Source organism: Felis catus, chromosome A2 (genome assembly GCF_018350175.1).
Source record: "Felis catus isolate Fca126 chromosome A2, F.catus_Fca126_mat1.0, whole genome shotgun sequence".
Taxonomy (NCBI): Eukaryota; Metazoa; Chordata; class Mammalia; order Carnivora; family Felidae; genus Felis; species Felis catus.
Genome location: NC_058369.1, coordinates 17778636 through 17794847, shown reverse-complemented (window position 1 = coordinate 17794847; position 16212 = coordinate 17778636). Strand labels below are relative to the sequence as shown.

The 16212-nt window shown below is 51.4% G+C and overlaps 1 protein-coding gene and 1 long non-coding RNA gene across 10 annotated transcripts in view; one reads left to right on the top strand and one right to left on the bottom strand.

Annotated features, from left to right (window-relative positions):
- Positions 1 to 4082, top strand: part of PFKFB4 (6-phosphofructo-2-kinase/fructose-2,6-biphosphatase 4) — a 35624-nt gene extending 31542 nt beyond the window's left edge. For 3 of the 9 annotated variants that reach the window (XM_019821154.2, XM_045049855.1, XM_045049852.1), the window contains one exon: positions 838 to 4082. In XM_019821154.2, coding sequence (XP_019676713.1) covers positions 838 to 897 — 60 coding nt within the window. In that variant the 3' untranslated portion in view covers positions 898 to 4082. The remainder of the gene's footprint in view (positions 1 to 837) is intronic. The other 6 variants (XM_003982163.4, XM_019821149.2, XM_045049851.1 and 3 more) reach the window with 4 other exon arrangements.
- Positions 4083 to 9474: 5392 nt separating this feature from the next.
- On the bottom strand, positions 9475 to 9957 carry LOC109497750. Its single transcript, XR_002154170.3, has 2 exons — positions 9863 to 9957; positions 9475 to 9691 (listed from the first exon to the last, which is right to left on the bottom strand). It is a non-coding gene; the product is annotated as an uncharacterized LOC109497750 (long non-coding RNA).
- Positions 9958 to 16212: the final 6255 nt, after the last annotated feature.

Below are 16212 nucleotides of genomic sequence, written 5' to 3'. Positions count from 1 at the left end.
GAGAATTGCACCTGCCCCTCCAATTCCAGTGGCTGGTTCAGGGCACGCACAGGTGTGCCCGTGGGGGCGGTGTCTTCCTCCCTGCAGATCCGGGCACATCACATCACATGGGGCTGTGGCCCAACGTGACCTGCTTCAGCAGGTGATGGTTGCAAGGGCCCCCAATCAAGAAGATGGGCCACCAGGATTTGGGGGTCCCATAGGACCATCTCAGGGAGCTGAGGAAGGTTTCAGGCTCTCAATCCCTTAGGCCACAGCTCAGCAAGCTGTGGAAGGAAGTGGACTTTGTGGTTTGACAGGGCCCATCTGTAGCCGAGGGCTTCAGGAGGTCCAGAGTGCCCCACCCCAGGTCTGAGAGGACAAAGCACGCCACAGACTACGAGATGTCCACAAGCTGCCGGGGCTACATCTGACACCTGTCCACCGACACTTCGAGCCAGGAGGAGGTCGCCCCCAGGAGCCGGTTCCCTTCCCTGCCCCCCACTGGCGAGGATGCAAGCCAGCTGTTTCCTCCTGGTTGACTCAGGCCTGGGGCAGGAGGTGGAGATGGCCTTACTTTGGGTGATGCCCGGCCTGTGTGCAAGGAGCAAGCAGGAACTGGGGGCATCTTCCACCCCTGCCTTTGAACCCTTGTGTTCGTCCGCCCACCATATGTTGAGAGGCTCTTGGGCCCTTGCTCTTAGGGAAATTTGGGAAACGGAGTCCTGCAGCCAGGGCTCCTGGGGGGTGAGTATGTGAACCCAGAGGTGCACAGTGATGAGGAAAGTAGGCAGCAGGACAGTGGATGTCTGTCTGTTCTCACCACAGCGTGAATCTTCTGTGTTGTTTGTTTTGCAGAATGTAGATATCTCGAGGCCTCCAGAGGAAGCCCTCGTCACGGTCCCTGCTCACCAGTGACCATGTCTCATCCACTGCGACCCCCAGGCAGGTACTGATCTCTGCAGATGAGATCATTACAGGCCCCTGCTCCATGTGACAGTTTCTATGATGGATCATCCTCAACACCACACCTGGTTGGTGGCACCCAGAGCCCCCGCACCAGCCCACCTGCTTCCTTGTTAATGGCGACAGGGTTATACGTGGTGCCTGACCTGCTGCTAAGAATCATTTGGCCAGACTGCGTCTGCCCTGGGCTGGTGAGAGGTTTCCTAGCAACCCGGTCCTTCTGTTGCAGCTGTGAGGTGTCCTCTCACCGGTCGGTTGGCTTTGTGAAGTGTGAAACCCTAAACATGTGAACAGAAAGCACTTGCTGTGACGATCCCACCACGGCCGAGCTGTCTGAGGTGGACCGGGGGCCCCCTGCAGGGGCTCCGCCGTCTCCTCTGTGGCCACTTCCTGAGCCTGAGGCAAGGTCTTCATGGCAGCATGAGCTCCACTGCTTTGGGTGAGAAAGAGCCCTTCCCATCCTGCCCTGCCAGGACCCGTAGAGCCACTAAGGCAGGTACCTCCACTGGCTAGGCCACTTGTATGAGCAGTGTGCTCACTTCACCATGACATGATGTACAGAACACGCAGGGAACACAGCCTTTGTGGTCACCGCTTCTCAATTGCGCACACACTGGAACATTGGCAAGAGCTGATGGCCAAGGCCACCCCTGCCCACCTGCTGCACAGTGAAAGCACGTAAAGACAGGGTGGTTGTGTGAGTTCTTCCCAGTGTACACCCAGGTGCTTGAGGGAGGGGCTGCTGTCCCCCTCCCCTCCTGGCCCTGCCTGCTAGGCTACCTCTTGCCTGTTGCCGCCTGTGTCCACACGGGAGTGTACCCCGGTGGCCGAGACATGCATTTGCTGTGAACGATTCAGAGAAAAAAAAGCCTGTCCTGGCATTCATTGACCTCTGCCCGTGGGACTGAGCCGGGGAAAGGGCGGACTCCTGAGGCACCCTGTCCAGGGGAGGATTTGCTCAGCCATATCGTAGCTTTTGATTCACGTGTATGGGAGCATGGCAGAAAACGACCTCAGAAGGCTACCATCTGTCATGCCCCTGAGTTCTTTTGAGCCCAGAGAGGCAGGCTGGGCAGTGGGTTTGGGCTCCATTTTATAGCTGAGCAGGAGACCTGTCCAGCAAGTCGCAAGGCTGGGTGAGGAGGTGTCTGGACCTGTAGTCGGACTCCCCACCGTCCACAGGACCCAGGATCCCAAGCCCACCTTGTACCCGGAACCTTCCTTGGCAGAACAACCCACCTTTCCCAGCCTTCCGGGGCTTTGCAGCCTGCAGGTGCCACCTGTCCCTGAGGGAAGTTCATGTCCCTGCCCCAGCTGGCGGTCTGTCAGCCTTGGGTGCTGCAGTGGCTGTGGACAGACACGGTGAAGGGCTGGGGCAGGATCTTCTGGACTTACCTCCTGCCAGAGCCCCAAGCCCTAGACTCAGGACCAGGGGACCATGCCACTGCCTTTGGGACATGAGGACCACAGCCTTTGTTTCTGTGTCCCCAGAGTCTTGGGTGACTCGGTCACTTGGACACACTCACTTTTTGGCCATAGTGGGTCTCTTTTGTTGGTGGCACCTATGTCTGGATGTCCCCACTTCGCCAGGACCTCGAACTGGCTGAGGCATGACCAGCGAGGCCTTTTCTCTGTGCCCAGAGGGCAGTCAGGAGCTGCCGGGCCCAAAGTGTCACAAGGCCTGGGATAAGGCAGAAGGAAGCCTGGGGGCATGGTGTGGGTTGGGGCCTTTCTTCTCTGCCTCTGCCCTGGAGTGGTCTCTGCATGGTCAGCAACCCACTGGGTTGGCCACTGGTTCTATCCATGATGGTGGATGTGCTTGTGTTGAAGACACTTTCCCGTTCTTTTCAGAATGGAGGTTGTTGGATCTCAGCCACACATTACACTGTGTCTAGCATTCTTTGCAATAAATACTTTTTCTAAAAAAATTGGGCACCTGACTGGCTCAGTTGGTAGAGTGTGCAGCTGTATCTCGGGGCCGTGAGTTCAAGCCCCATGTTGGGCCTAGAGCTTACTTTAAAAAAAAATAAAATATATAAGAATCTAAGGTTGTATCTTGTGACCATCTCTCCATTTGTGAGGTATTTCCGGCTGGCTCTGCACACTCCCATGTTGTAGTCTCTCGTAGGTCTGTGTTGGGGTCCTTGGTCCAGCTCCCACCTCCATGCCTACCCCTCTCTGGAGAGGAAACTGTCTTGCCCTGGAGTGTGCCCTGGGCCTGGTGCACATGGGCAGGGACAGGGCCGAGTTTTCTCTGGGCCAACCTAGGGTTCTGGGTGCTCATCCCTGAGCAGGAAGCAGATGTGTGAGGGGGCATTTGGAGCAGAGCACCAATGAGGGGAAATTATGGATCTCAAATGTCGGCATCCCTGGAGAGGGGAACCAGGGGCTGGATGGAGGATGGACGGAAGGTCTGCATGAGGCTGTGGGTGGGGGAGTGTTGGCTAGTTCTGTTGTGTTTTCTTTGTCACCTACCTCTGGATTGGGCAAGATGAGATGAGGGGCAGGGTTTTCCCTTTCTTATGCCCCAGAAAATCAATGGACTTTCCATACCTCTCGCCCTGGGGCTGGGCTGTTGGGAGGGCAGGGCTGCTCTTCAGTGGACATGATGGGGCTGGACATGGCTAGGTGCCCATCTGCACCTCTCTCGGTGTGTCAGGTTGGAGGTGGCTGTGGCTGGGCTGTTTCTGAGTGGTTTGGTGTTGCCAGTGGCTATGGCTGTGCCTTACCCAGCTGTGTCATGATGGATGACAAAACCCCCTGGGCATCTTCCCCGAGTTCAGAGGGATTCCAGCTGCAACGGTCCTCCTGGTAAGTGAAATTAGGAGACAGCTTGATGGTCCTCACCCTGTCTCTGGGCACTGAGTTCCTGGGTGAACACCTGACCTGAGAGGCCTCAGCACTTTTGGAAGAAGGTGTTAAAGATTTTTAGCAACAAAGCAACAGCAGAAGGAATGAGATTTAACACTATGAGAATTTTTCTTCGGGTCCAGTGTTCTACCACAACCTAGAAAGAGCAATTATATATTGTCATGTTGAAAAATTTTGTAGCATTTTGGATTGCTAGAAAACAATGACCATGACTGGATGTTAAGATCAAGCGTATTTGGATAGAAAGAAATGTTGCAAAGATATAGGTTTCAGGGGCGCCTGGGTGGCTCAGTCGGTTAAGTGTCCGACTTCGGCTCAGGTCATGATCTCGCGGTTCGTGAGTTCAAGCCCCGCGTCAGGCTCTGTGCTGATGGCTCAGAGCCTGGAGCCTGTTTCAGATTCTGTGTCTCCCTCTCTCTCTGACCCTCCCCCGTTCATGCTCTGTCTCTCTCTGTCTCAAAAATAAATAAAGGTTAAAAAAAAAAAAAAAAAACTTAAAAAAAAATCTTAAAAAAAAGATATAGGTTTCAGCAATATTTGAATTATATTTATAATATAATAATCATATACTATATATTAATAAATTAAAATACAATTATCATCAGCAAAGGGGAGTGTTGGCATGTATGGCTTAAACCAATCATGTGTGGGGCTGGGCACATTGTTGTTTGAGCAAAACCTTTTTTCTTTAAGTAATTTATTCATTCATTTATTTATTTTGAGAGGGAGAGAGAGAGCATGAATGGAGGAGGGGCAGAGAGAGAGAGAGGGAGAGAAAGAGAATCCCAAGCAGTCTCTGTGCTGTCAGTGCAAAGCTCATGTAGGTCCTGATCTCACAAATTGTGAGATCATGACCTAAACTGAAATCAAGAGTTAGATGCTTAACTGACTGAGCCATCCGGCACCACTGAACAAAACTATTTATTAAAAGTGAAAGATGGGGAGCATATGGCTCTTGACCTTGGGGTCATGAGTTCAAGCTCCACATGGAGCAAGAGATTACTTTAAAAAAAAGAAAATGGGGGCACCTACGTGGCTCAGTGGGTTAAACATCGACTCTTGATTTCAGCTCAGGTCATGATCTCACAGTTTGTGAGATCAAGCCCCAAGTCGGGCTCTTCGCCAACAGCGCAGAGCCTGCTTGGGATTCTCTATCTCCCTTTCTCTGCCCCTCCCCTTCTCTCTCTCACTCTCAAAAATAAAAGAAAGAGAAAAGAAAAGAAAAAAGAAAAGAAACATGGCTTTGGGGTAGACTAGAACTCATGTCGGCCACACCCTAGTTAATGGCCACAAGTCCCTTTGGGAAGGACTGTGAAGAAAGTACAGCATGAACCTGTAACATTTGCACAGGGCCCTCCTTCCTTAAGGAGCACCCACCCTACTTCCTTCGGGGACCCCTGAGTTTATGAACTGATTTTACCTAGAACGTTGGAGAAAAAAAATCCTCTCTGTTGCAGGCAGGTCTCTGTTGGTCTGACCTCTGGCCCTTTTATTACACACATCAAGGAGGACTCTATGGGCCTCCCTGTCGGTTTTGGTCCTAGGGGCCTGGTGATCCTGGCAAAAATCCTTTCAGGCCAGGCCATTCAGATGACCACTAAGTGTCCTGCATGTCATGGTCTCTGTACCTCTCTCTCCTCTGGCAGCTCAAGGCTGCTACTTGCCTCTCAGTGCCCAGGGTCCTGGTATCTGCATTGAAATCAAGGAGTCATCTCAATTACGGTGTCTCCAGTCAGAATCCCTGACCCATGGAGGACAGTGACTACGGTGCTTGTTAAGTAAAGGTTGAATTGTGTCCCCCCCACAGAACAATTCATACACTGAAGACCTAAGCCTTGTACCTCACAATGTGACCTTATATAGAAATAGCATCACTTTTCAAAGATGATGTCCTTGGCAGTGAACTTCTAAATGATGGTAAAGGGAATATCTCTGAGTGAGTTGTCTGATGAACTCAGCCCAACATTGGATTTCAGTGAATGAATGAATCTTCCTAAGGTTTTGGATTCTTTCTTCTACATTATACCAGGGGGCTTTGGACATCTCTGTTGCATTTAGGGAGACTCTGCTGTCTTCCAGCCAACCGGATAGACACACAGAACAAGCCTTAGTGGCTTAAGCCAGCACACTGAATCCAAAATTTCTGTCCAGTGCACCTGTATCAATAAATTCAGCCCAATCTAAACTTAGGTTCTTATCTCCTGGGTCTAGGACCTCAGTCTTTCTTCGCACATATTCTCCACATTGTGACCAAGGTAAGTTAACAAAAGTCTTACAGTTCCTTTGATACATAAGCCTTCCCCTCTGCGTTTTACTTTGTAATAAGATCTCCAGACATGCTGGAATCCATCTTTTTTTTCTAATATTTTATTATTTTTTCCTTAATATTTTATTTTTCAGTAATCTCTGTACACAATTTGGAGTTCGAACACACAACCCTGAGATCAAGAGTCACATGCTCCACCGACTGAGCCCACCCGGCGCCCCACTGGAGTGCATCTTTAGTTTAAGGCACTGGGGTTATTGAGGAGTTTGGGAAGAGGGGAAGGAGAAGAGTTGGCTTCCCCTTGCAAACGATAATGTTTCCTCTGAGTTCATTCATAGATCTTCATCCTGTGTAATTTGTTAACAGGTGAAGTGCCTACTGTGGGCTAAGCTGTGGAGACAGAGTGGTAAGCCCGACAGGCAAACTCCTGCTGTCACAGAACTGCCGTGGGAGACACAGTACAGAAATACATAAGGATGTAATTCCTCCCAGGGTGCTGGGACAGAGGGGAGGGTGTGGGAGGACGTGTAAGAAGGCCTCACTGAGAAGGTGGCCAAAAGGCCTGGATGAAGCCGTGGAGTAGATGGCTGCAGAAGCCAGAGTGAAGAAGAGGAAGGCCAGGTCAGAGGTCATGGGGTACAGGTGATATGGGGCCTTGGAAATAAGAGGCCCATGAAGGCCTTTGAGCCAAGTGACTTGATCTGATGAACTTTTTTTTTAATGTTTATTTATTTTTGAGAGAGAGAGAGAGACAGAGAGAGAGACAGAGCATGAGCAAGGGAGGGGCAGAGAGAGAGGGAGACACAGAATCCGAAGCAGGCTCCAGGCTCTGAGCTGTCAGCACAGAGCCGGATGCGGGGCTCGAACTCACAGACTGTGAGATCACGACCTGAGCTGAAGTCAGACGCTCAACCGACTGAGGCCACCCAGGCGCCCCATCAATGAACATTTTTAAAGGGTCCCTCTGGCTGCTGCTGCCTCTAGAATAGACTTCAGTGGGGCAGAGTGGAGGTCAAGAGACCTGTCTGGAGCCACTGTGACAATCCGGGTGAGAGACCTTGATGCTGGCATTGGGGCTGCTGAGAAGTAGTCGGATTCTGCCTAAATTGTGAAGGTAGAGCCAGGATTGGCTGCTGGTGTGGATGAAGGCCTATGAGAAAGACATGGTGCCCAGGGGTGGGGTCACCACTGTGGACATATGAAAGTCTGCATGGGGCAGTTCAGCTGAAGGCGCATTCAGATTAAATGCCAGCTGGAGATCTAAGTGGAGGTGTGACAGGAGTTGGATCTTGAAGTCTGGAGTTGAGGCCTGGGCTGGAGATAAGAAATTACATCATCCGTGTGTAGACGGTGCTTAGAGCCGTGACACTGGATGAGCTCTCAAGGGGAATATAAATAGAGAAGAAATGGCACCTGAGGACCAAGCCCTAGGGACCCCACATTACGAGCGTGACATGAAGAGCCAGCAGACGGTGTGAGAAGGAGCAGTGTGGGGAGCGTGGGGGAGCCGGGAGTGCCCCGCTGTGTCAGGTGATGCTCGTGGGTCAAGGAAGGTAAGAAGGCCAGTGGATGTGGGCCTGCGAAGTATTTCCCAGTGTTGCTGCACACTCTCGGTGCTCTGTCCTGAGCAGTGCCTGGCTTTCACATTAAAGATTTAGGGAGGCTGTGAATTCCCTCAGCATTTCACCTGGAAGCCATAGAATCTGCCTATGGGTTTGATAATGGGCTGTCTCAGCCCCATGGCTGCAAGAGATAGGAGACTCCTTTGCAAAGCAGAGGAAGTTTAAAAAAATTTTTAATGTAAATGTTTATTTATTTTTGAGAGAGAGAGAGAGAGAGTGCGCGTGAGCCTGAGCAGGGGTGGGGCAGAGAGAGAGGGAGACAGAGGATTTGAAGCGGGCTCTGTGTTGACAGCAGAGAACCTGACACAGGGCTCGAACTCATGAACCATGAGACCATGACTTGAACGCTTAACCGACTGAGCACCCCCCAGGCGCCCGGAGAAAGTTTTCCATTTGTGCTTGGACACACAGCAGCTGGGAATCTGACCCTGTTGTTCTCTTTAAGCTGCTTGGATGCTGTTAAAAGCAACCACCTGGCAGCAGTCAGTGCATTTCTCAGGCCCTTCATGTTTTAAGGTGAAGCCCTTGGCCTTCCAAAGCCCGAGTATCAATGGGTTCTTCTCCTGAGGGGCTACCTGTGGTGTCTTGTTTTCTGATGCCACTTGGGACACTAAATTTTGTGGGGTTTTTCACACCAATAACTAATTCTCTGATTCTCCCACACCAACTAGGTGTCCAACAATTCAATCCAATTTGGACACCAACTCTTGAATTAGTGCAGACCCCACAGGTTAAGGGCTCAGTCCCACAAGACTGACCCTACTTCAGGTGCTGGTCCCAAGTCCCAAGAGGGCCACCCATAACTTCTGATCAACTGGCTATAAATCAGGTCTAAGCCCCCTCCTCAAATTCCATAACTCGCTGGAATGACTCCTAGAACTCAGGGAAACACTTTATTTACATTTTAAAAAGATGCAATTCAGGAACCACCAAACGGAAGAGATGTATAGAATGAGGTACTGGGGAGAGGGAGAGGGTGGCGTGGAGTTTCCAGGATAACCAGGGCTGTTGCCTTCCTAGCACATCAGTGCGTTCACTTATCTGGAAACTCCCAGAACTCCACTATGTAGGGGGTTTTACGGAGGTTTCATTACAGAAGCACCATTAATTAAATCACCGGCCTTTGCAAGTTTAAGGACAAGTGTAGAAGTGGGGTACTGGGAGACCTTACCTTCAAAAACCCTAGAAACCAAGTTACATAGATCATAAAATACTTGGATTAGAATTTTAAAAATAATGTTTTGACTTTAAAACTTTATTTAAAAAATTTTTTTATGTTTGTTTGTTTATTTATTTAGAGAGCAAGCCGGGGAGGGGCAGAGAGAGAGAGAGAGAGAGAGAAATCCCGAGCTGGCTCTGCACTGTCAGCACAGAGCCCGACACAGGGCTTGAACTCACAAACCTCGAGATCATGACCTGAGCTGAAACCAAGAGTCAAGAGCCAAATGAAGAGACGCTTAACCAACCGAGCCACCCAGGCGCCCCTAAAACTTTATATTTGAAAGGAAAGAAAATTTGATATTGCTGGTGTTGATTATAAAAAAAAACAACCATTGGCCTCTGGTTGATAGAAGTGGATCTCCACCCCCCACCTCCCCGGTTTGGGCTGAAAGTTCCTACCCTCTATTCATGGCTTGGTCTTTATGGTGACCTGTCCCCATCCAGAACCTTTCTAAAGGGTTTGGCTTTCCCCGGCCGGGAGTCTTATTAGCATACGAAAGACAGCAAATCCAAGTGTTTTTAGGAGCTCCGGTGCCAGGAAGCAGGGACTAAGAACACGTATTTTTTATTACACCACACCCCCAGCAGTGGCTTCAGGCTGCCAGGTTCGCTGGAGCCTTTCCCTTCATCCTATCTGGGTTTCCACCGCCTTCAGCTCCTACCAGACAAATGTCCAGTCCGGACCCACCTCTATTTCCCCGCAGCACCTTCTGCCATTCCTGGTGACAACATCTCTATCACTTGCAGGAAACGGACTCTGCCCGACCTAATCAGAAACAGAATTTGTGAAAAGGAACTTGTGTAGCTTCCAGAGCCACCGAGGGGGCCGGAGGACAAGACTCAGAGCCGGACAGCTCGTTTCCAGCCCAAACCTCCGTCCTGCTCTGGCCTGCTGAGCAAGCCACCGCCACCGCCACCGCCACCGCAGGATCCTCACCGTAGCCCAGACACTGCAGGATCCTCACATAGCCCAGACACTTGGAGCCCTGAGCCTCGAAGGAGGCTCTCTGTTGTCCAGACGTGGCAGCCAGCCCCGCAGCGAACTGAACTCCTGGGAGGGTACGTCTGATTGGCTGGGCCTGGACAAAGGCCCTTGCCCTGGGGCGAAGGACAGCGAGCCAGTGAGTCTCTGGCATTTCTGCCTTCTCAAGTGGAAGAAAGGGGCCCAGGTGCTGGGTGAAGAGGAATGGCAGGGGCCTCTACTTCAGCATTGCTAATTAACAAAAATTCGACTGAGTACATTTTAAAGATCTAATTGGCTTTCTTAAGTGATTCCTGAAGTGGGCAGCATCTCATCTTACCCGTGGAGGGGAGCTCTGAGGAGTGGGACCAGACGGAAGGTTTCTATAGAAGGAGGGTGGGAGCAGGAAGGTTATTAGCAAAAGAAAAGGATTGTTCCAGACCTGGCCTCTTTCTGGGGGGCGAAGCAAGGTGTCTTATCATGCAGACGACCCCATCTTTCTTTGAGGGGTGGGAGAGGAGCAAGAGGCCGACTCAGTGGCGCTGATTGAAAAATTCCTGACTGACCGGTTAAGACTACATTTCTGGGAGAGGTTGAAACTGCAATTAGATCGGGTATCAAGGCCTGGTTTGGGAACTTGGTCTGAGGGACGTCATTTGGGGCCCGTGATTTTTGTTTTGTTTTGTTCTAATTTTTTAATGTTTATTTTTGTGTGTGAGAGAGAGAGAGCAGAGGAGGGGCAAAAGAGAGAGGGAGACAGAATCGGAAGCAGACTCCAAGCTCTGAGCTGTCAGCAGAGCCTGACGCGGGGCTCGAACTCACGAACCGTGAGATCAAGACCTAAGCCAAAGTCCAACGCTCAACCGCTTAACCGACTGAGCCACCCAGGCGAGCCCGCACCCCCCCCACCCCGCCCCGTCTTTTTTTTTTTTTTTTTTTTTTTAACAGCACTCACCTCTCCTGGCCCAGAGTCTCAGTCCTGGGCTGACAGGTTGCACCCACCCCCTGTCAGGGACTGGGCTTTCTGGGCATCACTGGGTGCTCCCCATGCAGAATTGCCACTACAGGTTGGCCACACACTGGGGGTTGGGCATTTGAGGTCAGCGCTCAATACAGGGGCCATTTACAGAGCTATAGACAGGTTCAAGTGGCCACTTAGGTCGGGGCAGCACCAGGGGCTAACATCAGGAGACGTTTCAGTCCACAGGCCTTACAGGGGCAAAGTGGGGAAGGGTTACCGGAACCTGGTGTGGGACCATCCCTTAGCCACGTACTGGTCCCCACACCTCCAGTTTCAGTTCCTGTAATCTGTCCACCAGAGGGATCTCTGAAGTCACTCACTCCTGTGGCCCTCTAGATAAGTCTCCGTTTCTGAGCACTATGGCCCTGAAAGAGAAGGAGGAGAGAGGAGTGGCTATGGGGTGGCACATATTGACTGCAGGCAGGAGGTTGGGGAAGGAGTAGGGGGGAGCAGCCCCACCCCTGCACTCTCCTCTCCCACCTGACCACCCAAATTTGCCTTCTATTTGCCAGGCCTAGAAAGAAGCCCAGGAAAAGGGAGCCCCAGGACAGGGTAGGGTGGAGGGCGGGACTGGAGGGGAAAGTAGAAGACAGCCAGCTGCCACAGGCCCCTCCTATGGGTGGCACCGAGGACTGGGGGCACTGAGGCAGCCCGCCCCCAGGGGGAGTGATTTCAGGACTGGGACTCAGGGGAAAGAGGTCAGTGGGCTGAAGGGGATCTTGTCTTTCCTTTTTCAATTATCTGGCACCTACTATGTGCATGCATGGCCCTTGTGCTGGATACAGAAGACAGACACTAGCCCAGCCTCATAGAGCCCCCAGAGTAGCAGAAGACACCCATATGACCCAGGGGGTTTTTTGTGTTGGGCTGGGGGAGTCACAGAGGGGAGCCCTAACTCAGACTTGACATCTTGGGAGGCTTCCTGGAGGAGGTGGTATTTCAACTGGAATATAAAGGTTGAGGGAGGGGTGGGAAATGTGTGTGGTGTCTGCAGAGCCAGGAAGCACGAAGAGCCCCATTTATTGCTGGGACTGAAGTTGGAACTTTATCTTAAGAGCCATGGGTAGAGAGGTGCCTGGGTAGCTCAGTTGGTTAAGCATCCGACTCTTGATATTGACTCAGGTGGTGATCCCATGGTTGTGGGATCGAGCCCCAAGTTGGGCTCTGCGCTGACAATGCAGAACCTGCTTGGTATTCTCTCTCTTCCTCTCTCTGCCCCTCCCCGCTCATGCTTTCTCTCTCTCTCTCTGTCTCTCTTTTTCATTCTCAAAATTAATAAACTTAAAAAAAAGAATTTTGGGGAACCCTTGCAGGGTTTAGAGTCGGGAGGGCTACTGATTTGTTCTTTAGGAAGATCAAGACTGGAAGCATGGAGAGAGGTGGTGAGACCAGAGCTGAGTCAGTGGTGAGTAAAAGAATGTTCTGGAGGGGCGCCTGGGTGGCTTGGTTGGTTGAGCGTCCGACTTTGGGACTTTGGCTCAGGTCATGATCTCATGGCCCGTGAGTTCGAGCCCCGCGTCGGGCTCTGTGCTGACCACTCAGAGCCTGCAGCCTGTTTCGGATTCTGTGTCTCCCTCTGTCTCTGCCCCTCCCCTGTTCATGCTCTGTCTCTCTCTGTCTCAAAAATAAATAAACGTTGAAAAAAAATTTTTTTAAAAGAATGTTCTGGAGATGAGAGTGGCAGAGTGGGGGGGAAGTTGAGCACCAGCCTGGTGATCAGGTGGAACAGGGGATACAGGTGTCAGTTGTCTGTGGAGGCCCAGAAGGTCTTTGGAGGTGGTGTTCTGGGAGTCCTCAGGGCCTGGATGGCGGCGGATGGGCAGGAAATCTCAGAGACCAATGCGCTGGGTGAGAGGTCAGGGCAGGGGCCACTGTGAGCACAGTGGGTAGGGGGCAAGAGTGGAGTTGTGGGAGGAAGGTGAGGAAGGTGACAGTCAGGTGGTCCAGGACACCAGCAGGCAGTGCAAGGCAGAATGCAGAGGGAGAGGGTGAGGTCATAGGGGAGGACACTGTGGTGCCACTGGCCTGGAACAGGGGGGGAGCAGGTGTGGGGGGGTGGTGCCCTGCGATGAGGTGTAGACCACATGGGAAAGAGGCATAATTTTAGGTAGGGCCTGCCTCTAAGCACGGAAGGGCACCTGCTGGAATGAAAGGGGGTGGGGGAGGCCTGAGGAGAAAGGCTGTCAGAGGGGTGGTTCTGAGAACAGCCCCAGCTTCCCTGCCCTTCTACCCCATACCTGTGCCTGGCATTTTTTTTGCTGAGCTAGTCTAGCTGGTCTGGGTCCTCACATCATGTGTCTTGTCTGGAGGACCCTCAATCTTGTTGAGTACACTTTTTTTTTTTTTAAATGTAAACTCTACACCCAAGGTGGGGCTTGAACTCATGACCCTGAGATCAAGAGTGTCATTGGAGGACCCTCAATCTTTTTTCTTTTTAGTTTTTAAATTTTTAAATTTACATCCAAGTTAGTTAGCATATAGTGCAATAATGATTTCAGGAGTAGATTCCAGTGTTTCATCCCCTATGTATAACACCCAGTGCTCATCCCAACAAGTGTCTTCCTTAATGCCTCTTGCCCATTTAGCCCATCCCCCCACCCACAATGCCTCCAGCAACCCTCAGTTTGTTCTCTATATTTGAGTCTCTTATGTTTTGTCCCTCTCCCTGTTTTTATATAATTTTTGCTTCCCTTCCCTTATGATAATCTGTTTTGTATCTTAAATTCCACCCACATATGAATGAAGTCATATGATATTTGTCTTTCTCTGACTAATTTTGCTTAGCATAATACCCTCCAGTTCCATCCACATTGTTGCAAATGGCAAGATTTCATTCTTTTTGATTGCCGAATAATACTCCATTGTATATATATACCACATCTTCTTTATCCATTCATCCATCGATGGACATGTGGGCTCTTTCCATACTTTGGCTATTGTTGATAGTGGTGCTAGAAACAGAGGGGTGCATGTGTGCCTTCAAAACAGCACACCTGTATCCCGTGGGTAAATACCTAGTAGTGCAATTGCTGGGTCGTAGGGTAGTTCTGTTTTTAATTTTTTGAGGAACCTCCCTCCTGTTTTCCAGAGTGGCTGCACCAGTTTGCATTCCCACCAACAATGCAAAAGAGATCTTCTCTCTCCACATCCTTGCCAGCATCTGTTGTTGCCTGAGTTGTTAGTGTTAGCCATTCTGACAGGTGTGAGTTGGTATCTCATTGTGGTTTTGATTTGTATTTCCCTGATGATGAGTGATGTAGAGCATTTTTTCATGTGTCAGCCATCTGGATGTCTTCTTTGGAGAAGTGTCTATTCATGTCTTCTGCCCATTTCTTCACTGGATTATTTGTTTTTTGGGTGTGGAGTTTGATAAGTTCTTTATGGATTTCGGATACTAACCCTTTATCTGATATGCCATTTGCAAATATCTTCTCTCATTCTGTTGGTTGCCTTTTAGTTTTGCTGATGGAGGACACTCAATCTTGTTGAGACCCTCATGTTTGGCACAGGGAGTTTGATTTCTGCTTTGGAGGGGCTGATTTCCCTGGGCAGCTGTGGAAGTTACCATTTCCCAGCTTCACAGGCTTGGTGTCCTCTGCCCCCACCATGGGCATATGCCTGTCAGATGCATGGCTGTGATTTCCCAGCCACTGGGTGTTCCTGGCCTCCAGCCCCTCCTATCCATGCACAGCTCGGGGTGGGTCATGGAGCCGCCACCATCCTCCACCATGAAGGTTTCACGCGTTTGTCTGTGACGTGTGGGAGGATGAGCAAGCACGGGGATCCCAATCCTGAAAATGTCAGGGAGGATGAGGCCAGGGGAAAGGCACCTAGAAGAAATTGGGGGGAGGTGTCAGAGCAGGAAAGCCAAAGACAAGTGACAGGAGGTAAGAAAGGACAACTCTTGGGAGTTTGCTGGGGATAAGGACTGGGTTATGAAGAGAGACAAGTCTGTGGGAGGTAGAGGCTGGACACCCAGGGAGTAGAATGGGGTGGGGGGTCAGAGGACAGCTGGACAGTGACGTGGAGGTGAGCACGTGGTGTCTGTTGTGCATGGGGAAGGGGGACCTGGGCTGTGTCCAGCTTCAGGCTGTGCTGCAGAGGGGCAGAGGCAGCGTGGCAGGACGGGGAGGGCTCCTCATTCTAACCAGGGATAGTCAGCTTCTGCCCCGTGTGCTGAGCCCGGAGCCTTTCCCGGCCAGGTGGTGGCCAAGCCCTCTCCTCCCTCCTCTCACACGCTGGCCTGGGGAACTGCACTGAGGACACCCCAGGTTGCCCTCTCAGGTCTCACTCTGTCCTCAGGTGAGAAACATGTGGTGTGGTGCACAGGATGTATGCCCTGGCTCCAGGGCCCCGTTAGCGTGACCTTTCATGTTTTCTGCCTTGAGTATAATGTACTAGATATGCCCGGTGCAGGTGGGAGGCAGGTCAGAAACCCTGGGTAAAAAAATGCTCACTATAGATTGAACACTTGTGTCCTCGTAAAATTCATATGTTGAAATTCTAACCTCAAGGTGATGGTATTTGGAGGTGGGGCCTTTGGGAGGTGATTAGATCTTGAGGGTGGAGCCCTCATGAATGGGGGTTAGTGCCCTTATAAAAGAGGCACCAGAGAGGTCCCTGAGCCCTTCTGCCAAGTGAAAACAAAGGGAACGGACAATCATCTATGAACCAGGAAACTCTCATCAGACATAGAATCTGCCGGCAGCCTGATCTTGGACTTCTCAGTGGGCAGAACCGTTGTTTACAAGCCCCCAAATCTATGATGTTTTGTTATAGCAGCTGGAACAGACTTCTCGATTTCCCTGGCTCTGCCCAGACCCCTGCTCCACAGTGGGTGGCAGAGCCACCGTTAGCCATTGCCCCATCTCAAGGTGTCTTGTGTGAGCATATGGTCTGGAGCAGACACGGATGAAGCCCAGCCAGACTCCCCCTGAGCCAGGAGGTGGCCTGGTGTGCCTGGGAGCTTCCAGTTCCCATCCTCAGACCAGGCCATCTGAAGCAGGCTTGCCCTGAGCTGGGAGGGGTGTAGGGGGGGGGCAGGTAGGATGCCTGAAGGCATAGAGGTATCAACCCAGTGGGTGAGGTGATGGGCTAGGCTTGCAGAAGGGACTGGCATTTATTGAGTGCCTACTGTGTGCCCAGGTCTGCTCTGGGCACTGTCCCCACCACCTCACCTGGTCCTCCAATGCAGAATGAAGGGCATGGGAGGGCCCAGGGCCACGGGGAGGGGAGGGGCTGTGTCCAGCCTCCCAAGTGTTAGGATGCAGATTCCAGTGGAGACCCCCTTGGGGTCAAGGGCTAG